The sequence below is a fragment of the Thalassophryne amazonica genome, chromosome 13 (genome assembly GCF_902500255.1).
Source record: "Thalassophryne amazonica chromosome 13, fThaAma1.1, whole genome shotgun sequence".
NCBI lineage: Eukaryota > Metazoa > Chordata > Actinopteri > Batrachoidiformes > Batrachoididae > Thalassophryne > Thalassophryne amazonica.
In genome coordinates this window covers 19663433-19676565 of record NC_047115.1, presented here as the reverse complement: position 1 = coordinate 19676565, position 13133 = coordinate 19663433, and the positions used below count along the sequence as shown (strand labels likewise).

The following is a 13133-nucleotide window of genomic DNA, read 5'->3' as shown; positions in this document are numbered from 1 at the left end:
TAAAATTTTCTTTTTCTTGATTGGGCTGTTCAGGCCCTTTACATTATAGCTTATAACTATTAATCCATCCATTCCCATCTATCTAGGTTGAAATTATATTATATGTAGACAAATTTAGTAAGGATATGAGCGCAGGGTGGGAGGCGGAGATGAACACGCACCAGTTATTATTTGTGGGTCTTGAGCTGCAGGGCCAAACCAAACAATCCATCCATATATGGTGACCTGCATCTATAGTTGAGACATTTTTCATTCTATTTATGGTAAAAAAGAAGATGTAAGACAATGTTGTTCTCATGCTTAACACAAGTTCCCTAAAGAACAAAGGGAACAAAGTAACAAAACACATAGTAAAAAACACACAAGAAAAAAATATAACAGATAATTTGGGGAACAAACATTTAACGTGTGGGGAAACTCGTCCCTAAGCTACTAAATAGCAGCTAAAGTGCGCAGCACAGATTAGAATTAACTGCGCTCTAAGTGCGTAAACAGGGAGGGAGAGAGAAAAAAGAAAAAAAAGAAAACTAAAAGAGAGTGACTGGTGCTCCCGCGGAGTCAGCAGTTGTATTAATCAAACAGCTGTTGTATATCGGTATAATTTTTTTATTTAAATCAACAAACACTCTATATATAATCAGTCTTTAGTTATCACCAACATTCACTTTGTCCTGGTATTTTAGGCCAGCATATGTTACACGTCTTTTACCCCGTTCCCGGTCCTTCTGGCTCTGCGCTTGTCATTTGAAGAATACGCTTGGCATAGTCCATGGCTTTCCGTGCGTCCACAGATTCCTTGCTCTGGTCTCCATATGTAACCCTGAGTCTGGCCGGGTATAGTAGTCCGTAGCGGATCTCCTTTCGGCCTCGCAGCATTTTTCGGACTTCAGTAAACGCTGCTCTGGCTTTGGCCACAGTAACAATGTAATCGGGAAAAATGGCAACACGTTGATTGTATATCAATGGCGCGCGGCCTCTGGCTTTCCGCAGAATCATAGCAGCGTCCTCATCATAGTGTAGTTTGGCAATTATCACCCGAGGTTTCTCCCGGTCCCTTGCATTGCCCGGAGTAAGTGCTCTGTTAGAGCGGCCCACTTTCACATCCCGATCTAATTGTAAGATTTCCCTGATGACTTTAGCGACTGCTGTGGGGGAGCTGGAGTCAGGCCCCTCTGCTATGCCTGCTATCCTGATGTTACATCGGCGCATTCGGGCCTCCATGTCCTCACATTTGTCTTTCAGAGTGGTTACCTGGGTCTTAAGGTGGTCCACAGTGGCATGTACAACCCCTGGCAAAAATTATGGAATCATGGGCCTTGGAGGATGTTCATTCAGTTGTTTAATTTTGTAGAAAAAAAGCAGATCACACACGACACAAAACTAAAGTCATTTCAAATGGCAGTCAGTAACGGTTACTTTTTTAGACCAAGCAGAGGAAAAAAATATGGAATCACTCAATTCTGAGGAAAAAATTATGGAATCACCCTGTAAATTTTCATTCCCAAAACTAACACCTGCATCATATCAGATCTGCTCATTAGTCTGCATCTAAAAAGGAGTGATCAAACCTTGGAGAGCTGTTGCACCAAGTGGACTGACATGAATCATGGCTCCAACACGAGAGATGTCAGTTGAAACAAAGGAGAGGAATATCAAACTCTTAAAAGAGAGTAAATCATCATGCAATGTTGCAAAAGATGTTGGTTGTTCACAGTCAGCTGTGTCTAAAGTCAGGACCAAATACAAAAAACATGGGAAGGTTGTTAAAGGCAAACATACTGGTAGACCAAGGAAGACATCGAAGCGTCAAGACAGAAAACTTAAAGCAATATGTCTCAAAAATCCAAAAATGCACAACAAAACAAATGAGGAACGAATGGGAGGAAACTGGAGTCAACGTCTATGACTGAACTGTAAGAAGCCGCCTAAAGGAAATGGGATTTACATACAGAAAAGCTAAACGAAAGCCATCATTAACACCTAAACAGAATAAACAAGGTTACAATGGGCTAAGGAAAAGCAATCATGGACTGTGGATGACTGGATGAAAGTGATATTCAGTGATGAATCTCAAATCTGCATTGGGCAAGGTGATGATGGCTGGAACTTTTGTTTGGTGCCGTTCCAATGAGATTTATAAAGATGATTGCCTGAAGAGAACATGTAAATTTCCACAGTCATTGATGATATGGGGCTGCATGTCAGGTAAAGGCACTGGGGAGATGGCTGTCATTACATCATCAATAAATGCACAAGTTTACGTTGATATTTTGGACAACTGAAAGGATGTTTGGGGATGATGAAATCATTTTTCAAGATGATAATGCATCTTGCCATAGAGCAAAAACTGAAAACGTTCCTTGCAAAAAGACACATAGGATCAATGTCATGGCATAGGGTCAGTGTCAACGAGCAGATCTGATTTGATGCAGGTTTTAGTTTGGGGGATGGAAATTTACAGGGTGATTCCATCATTTATTCCTCAGAATTGAGTGATTACATATTTTTTTTCCTCTGCTTGGTCTAAAAAAGTAACCGTTACTGACTGTCACAATCTTTTTTTCTTGATTTCTTATATTGTTTCTTAAATCCAGAAAGTTGCCATTTAAAATGACTTTAGTTTTGTGTCATGTCTGTGATCTGCTTTTTTTCACAAAATTAAACAACTGAATGAACATCCTCCGAGGCCGGTGATTCCATAATTTTTGCCAGGGGTTGTAGTGTGGTGGTTTCATCTGACCACGTAGATAGTCCACTCTGCAGGTCTTTCACATCCGTCTTTATTGTCCCAATTTCCTCACACATTGTTTTAGTGCTATTAGCGATTTCAGCTCTGAGGCCTTGTAGTTCAGACTTAAGCGCCTCAAATTCACTTGTTAGCGTGGCCTTAAGTTTGTCCCTCAGTATTTTGGAAATGTCCCCTCTCAGGGAGGATAATACCTCTTCCTTAAAGTCTTCGGTGGTCGTCATGTCGCTATCCACGCTCTCAGCCGGGCTGTGTGGGATTTGATCTTGGTCCGTGCCGGCTAGCCTCATGTTTCTTTTAGCTCGCGAGCTATTAGCCTTGCCGGCATAGCTAAATTTTTGGAGTTTCTGAGCCATTCAGACCGGTCATATGGGCGTAGTTTCTTCTGTAGCGAAATTACACTGTGTTACGGCAGTGTTGCGGGGTTGGTCTCAATGAAATTAGCTGTATTATGGCATAAAATTGGTTGGCTCAGCGGGAGCTCTAGAAATCGCGTCCTACTCCATGCTCGCTCACTAGCGCCCCCATGTTTTTTGAAATTTAAAGGTAAATTATCAGCGTGTGGTGTATGCATAGTTGGATTTTGAGGGAATGGCGTGTCTTGTTAATGAAAGTTTTTTATATCCTTACATGGCTATTCCTTTGCCAGGTAAGCTACCAGGGCCTTGATACAGAGAACCAGCGCTTGCAGAAGGCTTTAGAGAACAGCAGCAAAAAGATTCAACAGTTGGAGGCTGAGCTGCAGGAGGTGGAGGCTGAGAACCAGACGTTCCAACACAACCTGGAGGAGCTCAAGATCTCAAGTAAACGCTTGGAGCAGCTTGAGCAGGAGGTGCGCAATATAAGGCCCAGAAAAATGACCCCCATTCATTTGAATCTCATTAATTAATGCTTTTCCATTACACCCTCTCATCCCTCAGAATAAGACTCTGGAGCAGGAAAGCTCTCAGCTAGAGAAAGACAAGAAGCTTTTGGAAAAAGAGAACAAGCGTTTGAGGCACCAGGCCGAGATCCGCGACTCCAAGCTGGACGACTGCAACCAGCGGATCTCCATGTTGGAGAAAGAGAATCGTACCATGGGCAAGGAGATGATCTTCTTCAGGGATTCCTGCACCAGAGTCAAAGACCTGGAGCGAGAGAACAAGGAGCTGGTGAAACAGGCAACTATTGATAAAAAGACATTTGTCACACTCAGAGAGGTGAGAAGATTCTTCAGTGTCACAAATCTGTGAACATGAGGAGTTATTTAAAGATGTCTTGACATTTAGCTTCACATAATGGTAGATTGAAGTCTGAGAATATTTTGTCGGTTGTAGAAAGCAAAGTAAAGTGACTGCTTTTTACCGTAATTGTCTATTCTGTTTGTCATGGCATTTCTGGAAAAACACTGAAAAATAAATGTTTGCTTGTAGGAGTTGGTGAGTGAGAAGCTGCGAACTCAGCAGATGAATAACGATCTGGATAAACTGACCCATGAGTTGGATAAGATCGGGCTGAACAAAGAAAGGCTCCTGCATGATGAGAACTCCGATGACAGGTGATAACATCTGACAGAGGCAGCATTCTGCTGATCTGATCTGAAGCAATAAATTCTAGCCTTGATCAGTCAGGATAATCTCAGCTATGTATTGAAGTTAAAATGAACTTCAGTCTAAAAATTAATGGTCATCACCAGAGCTCAGTAATTCAGGGATCTCCAACCTTGCTCATGGAGAGCACATGCTCTGCATGTTTTTATGTTTACCTTCTCTTATCACAAGTTTGTTGTTGTTGTTGTTGTTTTTTATTATTTCTTTTTCAACTATGGTGTTTCTCACCTCTTGATTAGATGAATACTGACTGAGTTAAACAAACAGGACATGTGCTGTCTGGGAGTAGGGTTGGAGATCCCCGGTCTAACGAGACAAAATTTTTGTTTCCAATTAGTCATGCGACATGTGACCTCCAGTTGGTACCAAGATCTAGTCTGTTGTTTTGTTTAGTTAGTGAAAAAGAACCAAAGTGGCCTGTCTCACAATTTTGAAGTATGTTTTAATTAAGCCCTGTTCTCAGTTTCACTGATAAGTATCCCTGAAGGTCCTGGCTGGAAACCTTAACCTGGTTAATCCTTAGAGCAAGTCTTGACTGGCTGAACATACCTGACTGAGATAATTAGCTGTGGGCAGTGGTGGGCACAGGTCAGCTAATCTGATAGCAGATAATTATCGAAGCTAATGTTTTTGCTAGCGGATTAGCTTTTCAGATAAGTTTTAAAAATCATCATTGGACCAATTATCCACAGTCCGATAACATTTTTTGCTGGTAAAGTGAGCAAAGTTTAACAGTCAAAAACATTTGTAAACCTTCAAATCAAACATTTTAGTCTGTCTGTTGTGTGTTTATTTATGGCAGACTGGCTGTCGCTTGCTGACGATGTCATCATTAAGCGTAAAACGTGATTGGCCAGTCGACGCAGGCAGCATTGTGGGTAGTGTAGTTCAGGTTCACTTTGGACGTTACAGGGTTTCCGTCCCTTGGAAATCTGCTGCAAAACCCATCACACATCATGCAAAAAGAATTATTTAAATATCTAAAGGACACTGGATTACTTCATTGCATTTAAACAAATGACTATGGCTGCCAGGAGTTAAGGTTTTGTAAAATCTCAGCAATCCCTCACCAGCCCAGGAGATGGCAGTAAATGCACCTTAAGCTGGTGCTGTCTGCCATTGGATCCGAAAGAAGTAGTGTTGTCGTCCATTTGACACAAAAACAAAACAGACTAATTTTAATATTATTTTATTTTATTTATTTGTGGCTGACAGTATCGCCAAGACTTGGTGGGAGAGAGGAGCTCTTACGGTGCAGCTGTGTACAGATGTTTCTTCACCGTTTAGACCATTTTTCAGAATTCCAGAATTTATATTTACTGTGTATTTTACTCTGCCAATCAATGCATTAATGGACGTATTTCGGTTGTGTGAAAAAAGCAGCAGCTTTTTACAACCCCAATTCCAATGAACTTGGGACGTTGTGTAAAATGTAAATAAAAACAGAATACAATGATTTGCAAATTCTCTTCAACCTATATTCAATTGAATACACCACAAAGACAAGATATTTAATGTTCAAACTGATAAACTTTATTGTTTTTGTGCAAATATTTCCTCATTTTATATATTACAATACAATACTAAAAGTTATTGGTTATCGGTTATCTGTAATCAAGATGCTTTTTTTAAAACAGTTTTTCAGTTTATCGTTATAAAAGATAACTTTTCAGTTATCTGATTAATGGTTATCAAAGCTAACTTTTTGGTTAGCTGTGCCCACCACTGGCTGTGGGTGGAGAACATGAATCTCCAGGAGTAGAGTTGGAGACCCCCCACCTTAGGAAGTGGATGTCTGTGTTGTACTGGGATAGTCCATCATTTTGCTGTAGTTTTGTTTCTGGTGGGATTTTGGGAACTTGGATATATTTTGGAAATCTTGTGCATTTCTGTGGGCCCGTAACGTCGTCAGACATAAAGTGACATGACTAGGAGGTTTTCCGGAAGTGCCCATGTTTGTACTACATTTGAGGCACTCTGCAGCTATTTTTGCACATGCACATATTACAAATCCACACATTACATCATTAAAACCATGTGCTACATCACATCACATGAAAAATAAAAATCCGAGATGTTATGTCAACAGTTGAAATCACATTTATATTCAACAGTGAACCCCACATACAGGTTTAGACTCCTGACCTTCTAGGATGCATATTTGAATTGAATTGAAGATTTCTTTTGAGCATAACAAAAGAAAAAATAAAACAGACAATGTAAAATTAAAGTTAGTTCAAAAAGGAGTGAGAAGTCAAAACTTATGTAATCACACCACTTCTCCCTGTATAATGATTTATATATCTGTCCGTTTCCTTAAAAATACTACTATTGACAATCATGATAACAGTAATAATAATAATAACAATAGTACTAACAGTAACAATAATATGATACAATACAATTTTAGAAAAAAGACAGACATAAGGAACCTGACAAAACACAACAGAAAAGATAGACCCAACTAACAATGAACATAAATAACTAGATAAACAAATATAGAAATAAATCATCAATAACAGTTTCCTGTGAACACCTAGTGACTCTCACACTTCATCCCTGTATCCCATGAAAACACATTCCTTATATTTTGTTTTAAACTGTTGAATTTTCGGACACTGCTTTAACTCCTCATTCATACTGTTCCACAGTCTCACCCCACAGCATTTCATTATGTAGAATCGTTTCTTGTTTTGCGGATTTTTTTCATTTTGAAGTTGTATTTCCTTCGTAATTGATATCCCCCCTCTCGATCCTTGAACAATTTCTGTATGTTTTTTGGTAAATGATCATTTTTTGCCTTGTACAAGATCTGTGCTGTTTGGAATTTTACTGTCTGTTAATTTTAATAGTTTTGATTTTAAGAAGCATGAGCGAGTATAATCTTGATAGCCGACATTATGAATGACCCCTATTGCCCTTTTTTGAAGAATAATTAGTGATTTCATTGAACTCATAGTTATTACCCCAAATTTGTACACAATAATTGAAATACGGTAAGACAATGGAACAGTATAAGATGCGGAGTGATTTATGATCAGAACATGTTTTTCTTTAACACTGAAATGCTTCTTGATACTTTGTTTGTACAGTGAAGAAAATAACTATTTGAACACCCTGCGATTTTGCAAGTTCTCCCACTTTGAAATCATGGAGGTTTCTGAAATTTTCATCTTAGGTGCATGTCCACTGTGAGAAACATAATCAAAAAAAAAATTCCAGAAATCACAATGTATGATTTTTTAAAATAATTTATTTGTATGTTACTGCTGCAAATAAGTATTTGAACACCTGTAAAAATCAGTGTTAATATTTGGTACAGTAGCCTTTGTTTGCAATTACAGAGGTCAAACGTTTCCTGTAGTTTTTCACCAGGTTTTCACACACTGCAGCAGGGATTTTGGTCCATTCATCCATACAGATCTTCTCTAGCTCTTTCAGGTTTGGAGTTTCAGCTCCCTCCAAAGATTTTCTATTGAGATCAGATCCGGAGACTGGCCAGGCCACTCCAGGACCTTGAAATGCTTCTTACGAAGCCCCTCTTTAGTTGCCCTGGCTGTATGTTTGGGGTCATCTTCAATGCTCTTACTGAGGAAAGGACGTTGTTTGCCAAAACATCTTGCAATACATGACCCCATCTATCCTCCTTTCAATACGGTGCAGTCGTCCTGTCCCCTTTGCAGAAGAGCACTCCCAGAGTATGATGTTTCCACCCCCATGCTTCACGGTTGGGATGGTTTTCTTGGGGTTGTTCTCATCCTCTAAACATGGTAAGTGGAGTTGATTCCAAAAAGCTCTGTTCTGGTCTCATCTGACCACATGACCTTCTCCCATGCCTCCTCTGGATCATCCAGATGGTCACTGGTGAACTTCAAACGGGCCTGGACATGTGCTGGCTTGAGCAGGGGGACCTTGCTGCCCTGTAGGATTTTAAATCATGACAGCATCATGTGTTACTAATGTAATCTTTGTGACTGTGGTCCCAGCTCTCTTCAGGTCATTGACCAGGTCCTCCTGTGTAGTTCTGAGCTTTCTCACTATCATCCTTACCCCACAAAGTGAGCTCTTGCATGGAATCCCAGACCGAGGGAGATTGACAGTCATCTTGTGTTTCTTCCACTTTCTAATAAATAATCATAACTGTTGTTGTCTTCTACCAAGCTGCTTGTCTGTTGTCCTGTAGGCCATCCCAGCCTTGTGCAGGTCTACAGTTTTGTCCCTGGTGTCCTTAGACAGCTCTGTGGTCTTGGCTATGGTGGACAGGTTGGAGTGTGATTAAGTGTGTGAACAGGTGTCTTTTATACAGGTAACTAGTTCAAACAAGTGCAATTAATACAGGTAAAAAGTGCAGAATAAGAGGGCTTCTTAAAGAAAAATTAACAGGTCTGTGTGAGCCAGAATTCTTGCTGGTTGGTAGGTGTTCAAATACTTATTTGCAGCAGTAACATACAAATGAATTATTAAAAAATCATACATTGTGATTTCCGGATTATTATTTTTTTTTTTTTTAGATTATGTCTCTCACAGTGGACATGCACCTAAGATGAAAATTTCAGACCCCTCCATGATTTCTAAGTTGGGAGAACTTGTGAAACTGCAGGGTGTTCAAATACTTATTTTCTTCACTGTATATATTTCATGTGTGGTTTCCAACTGATTTTCTCATCTATTATTACCCTAACAAATTTATTGTCATCAACCCTTTCAATCTGCACCCCATCTATCTGTATTCTTACTTGCTCATTGGTTCCCAAATAACATTAGTTTTGTTTTATTTAAGTTCAGTGACAATTTGTTTCAGTCAAACCATATTTTCAACTTGTTCATTTCTTCAGTGATTTCCTCTACCATTTCTTTGAAATTCTCCCCAGAACAGAAACTATTTATTAATAATAATTATATATAATGTAATTAATAATGATATTTGTGAAAGCACTGAGAACTGGACTTTAATTCCTAAATTTGTGTCTGAATCTGGTTTTCCACCAAAGTCTAAAGTGAGCTGGCGCATACGCAGTACATTTAATAACCTTTAACAATATTGATTTTTCCTTTTACTTTTTCCTATCAAAAGAAAGGCTGAGGTAAAACAATAACACTGGTGGTCGAGGGAATATTTGCTATTTTGTGTCAGCTTTTAACACCGTTGGAGCCTGGAATCTACTTCAGTAACTCATGTTGCTTTGGGCTCAGAATATTACACGCTGTCACTTGGGATTCCAAATGAATGAGGTCTGTGTCCCACTTTAGATGAGGTGCCATTGTTCTAATTAATCCAAGTCTGCTTCTGATGGATTCTGTGGATCTTTAAGGCAATATTCTCTCACACCTTGAACACTCAATGAAAGCACCCTCTTGGCTTTGCTGTATTATTGTTATCCATGTATAAAGTTTCATCTGCTGTTGTAGTTAAGATTCTTGGTGTGATCTCAGACTGAACAGCATACAAAGAGCTCACTGGTTCTTTGCATGCAGGTTTAAACTGCTGGAAACCAAACTGGAATCAACTTTGAAGTCATCTTTAGAAATTAAAGAGGAGAAAATCGCTGCCCTGGAGGCCAGGCTGCAGGAGTCCTCCAACCTCAACCAGCAGCTTCGCCAGGAGCTGAAGACAGTCAGTCGCACGCACAGTCCCACTTAATAACATTTAAACAGTTTTTTTTTTTTTTTTTTTTTTTTTTTTTTGCATGTACAGCTGCCAAACCTGCAAGTTGTTGCACTTCAAACTAGGACAAATGGTAGTACAACATGGTCAATCAATTCGAAATTGCCCATTTGAAATCTGAGCAACATTCACCTGTTTTGAGTTATGTGATATAAATGTATATTACAACACTGAAACTGTGAAGTAGCGCACTACAAATTTTTAATGAGGTTAAAAACATTTATTTGCCAAGGTTGCAAAACATCTTCCACCCAATTTTCATGAAGGTGGTCTGCAGAATATGAACTGCTAACCAAATGTCACAGGTATCAGAGACAGAAGAACCCCATGAGATGTTCCGGTAATAGGTAGAAGCAATGGCTAATTTCAGCAGGAGAACAGCTCAAAGTCTGTGTGCATGGCAGCACAAGAACATTACTGTGAGACCGACCAGATTGCATAACCTACTGCCTTCTCAGCAGAGATAATGAAATGAATCGTATCATTTGTAGATGATTAGAATGTGCTCTGCTTTGCTAGATAAATATGAACCTGCTGTAGGTCGCTGTGTTCATCTGTGCACTGGAATGTATCTGTATCAGAGCGCGGGAGAATTAAGCTGGTCCTTTGGATTGCTTACAGTGGACTCCAGTATTCATTGTACTGCAACACTGAGGCCACAAACAGACGCTGCACGCAGCCTTTCCCAAGAAAGCTGAAACTCTAACCCGCGTGCCATCCCACTGAAAGACCGACTGTACAGAAAAACATTTGGTCTACAGTCTGAAAGAAAAAAACACTGAAAGCACAGAGGGCTCCTCAAGACCAAGTCATCATTTATTCATCTGTTCTGTTCTTCTACCTCTATTACTGGTTCATCTTATGATGCTACAGGAAAGAGGTGAAGCAAAGGAAAGAAATTTAAGAGCAACGGGGCCCATTTTAAAGTCTGAAACACATCATAATTTTGATGGACACATGACACGAAGATGAAGTATTTCCATATACTGTATACAATGTTAAACCAGGTCAGATACATGAAAATAACACAATTTAAATATGATTACTTTGTTTTCTTACTTCAGATTATATATATATATATATATATATATATATATATATATATATATATATATATATATATATATATATATATATATATATATATATATAATTGAAAATCAGACATAAAAAAAAAAATTTTAATGACCTCTCAAGGCTCACCTGCAGTACCCTGATGGCCCACCAGGTGGGTGTGACTCACCTGCAGCACCTACAGATGTTCTTCTGGTGAATTTTCCAACACACATTAAGTTGAGGCAGTTGAGTAAAATAAACGTGTAACGAAGTCTGTCCTGTATAATTTTATGATTCCAATCATGTTACATTCTAGTAGCATGGACACTATTTTAGGGATTTTCTCATCAATACTGAAGCAGCCATCTCATGACTTTTATAAACATCACCATTTGTCGCATTTTTAACATGGAAATGATGAAGGTAACTTTGAGTTCACTCTCCCCAGGTGAAGAAAAACTACGAGGCACTGCGTCAGCGGGAAGAAGAGGAAAGGATGGTTCAGAGTTCAGCCCCTAGAGGAGGAGAGGAGTCACAGATTGTCAGTAAGTGGGAGAAGGAGAGCCACGAAGCCACCAGGGAACTGCTGAAAGTCAAAGACAGACTCATTGAGGTGGAGAGGAACGTGAGTCTGCATCGAAACGCACAACGCTTTGTGTGACTTCCCCCCATTTTTCTGTGAAGGTGTTTATTCGTGTCTGACATCCCACTCTATGTATGCGTTTTCCCAGAATGCTACATTGCAAGCTGAGAAGGTGGCGCTGAGGAGCCAGCTCAAACAACTGGAAAGTCAAAGCTCCAACCTGCAGGCTCAGATAGTGGCTCTACAGAGACAGACTGCGTCTTTACAGGAGAACAATACGACTCTGCAGACGCAGAACGCCAAGCTGCAGGTGAACACCTACATACCCTGAAGCGTGCACAGGAAGTGCATTCACACAGGAAGCCTGGCTTCACACAGAGTACTAAATTTTAAAGCTTCAATATGGATGTGTGCATTTAAAACCCCAATCTTGCTTATAAAAATATAACGATATTACCACGAGCTGTCACAGAATAAGTAGGCACACTGCTGGGCAGCTTTAGAAGAGCACCCTATGCTGCGTGTCTACGTAAAAGACAGAAGTCTCTGTATGTGTGTCACCTTGTGGCTACACACAAGCGGTGTAACACGTGGAAACCACTGTGACCACAAGGGAAACAGAAAAGGAAACAGATTTCTGTGTTTTGTGTTTGGATTTTTATGCACTCCGAGGAGCTTAGATATGAAAGTGGAAAAGGACAGAATAAGTGTGTTCTTATTCTCTGTACCTTTTTTTCCTGTCTTCCCCCACCCCACCCCCCCCCCCACCCCGTGCTTTTCTCCCGCTTCTCCTCCAGGTGGAGAACTCCACGCTGGGTTCACAGAGTGCGGCCCTTACTGCCCAGAATGTCCAGCTGCAGAGCCAGCACAGCAGCGTAGAAGGCGAGCGGGAGGGGGCACTGAAGGAGAAGGAGGAGCTGAGGGCCACGTACGAGATGCTCGTCCGCGATCACGAGAAGCTGGCGACTCTCCACGAGAGGCAGGCTGCTGAGTACGAAGCCCTGATTGGGAAGCACGGCAACCTGAAGAGCAGCCACAAGAGCCTGGAGCAGCAGCACAGAGACCTGGAGGACAAGTAGGAGGGGGTGATGGAACAGGGATTCTGGGAAATGAATTTTGTTTACAGTTGCAGTCTCACTTGTGGCTTGAGGCACTCTTTATTTGCACACTGAAACATGCTGAGCCATGGTTCTCCAAACCTGATTTCATTCTATACATAGAAGTTCTGCCATAATGTTGCTGGATAGTTATGCAATTCAACAATCAAAACTAAATAAACTGATGAATGATCAGACTCTTAACACTATAGTAATGTATTTAAAGGAACAGTCTTTCATAATAATTTAACAGAAATGGAATATTACAAATCCTATTTCATGAAGCACCACATCAGATGACAATAACTCCAAAGACAGACATGCAGTAGTTACAAATAAACATATTAACAATAGAAATAGAGCACATGCAAATACAAGCATTATATAAAGTGTTCGA

The 13133-nt window shown here is 40.1% G+C and overlaps 1 protein-coding gene across 11 annotated transcripts in view; it reads left to right on the top strand.

Annotated features, from left to right (window-relative positions):
- ccdc88ab (coiled-coil domain containing 88Ab) overlaps positions 1 to 13133 on the top strand; it is a 137043-nt gene that overhangs the window by 99449 nt on the left and 24461 nt on the right. For all 11 annotated transcript variants that reach the window (XR_004564654.1, XR_004564653.1, XM_034185652.1 and 8 more), the window contains exons 18-24: positions 3396 to 3578; positions 3667 to 3945; positions 4159 to 4283; positions 9811 to 9949; positions 11505 to 11681; positions 11788 to 11949; positions 12437 to 12714. Coding sequence is in view for 9 of the 11 variants with exons in the window: in XM_034185652.1 (XP_034041543.1) it covers positions 3396 to 3578; positions 3667 to 3945; positions 4159 to 4283; positions 9811 to 9949; positions 11505 to 11681; positions 11788 to 11949; positions 12437 to 12714 (1343 nt within the window). In the remaining 2 variants the exon portion in view is untranslated. The remainder of the gene's footprint in view (positions 1 to 3395; positions 3579 to 3666; positions 3946 to 4158; positions 4284 to 9810; positions 9950 to 11504; positions 11682 to 11787; positions 11950 to 12436; positions 12715 to 13133) is intronic.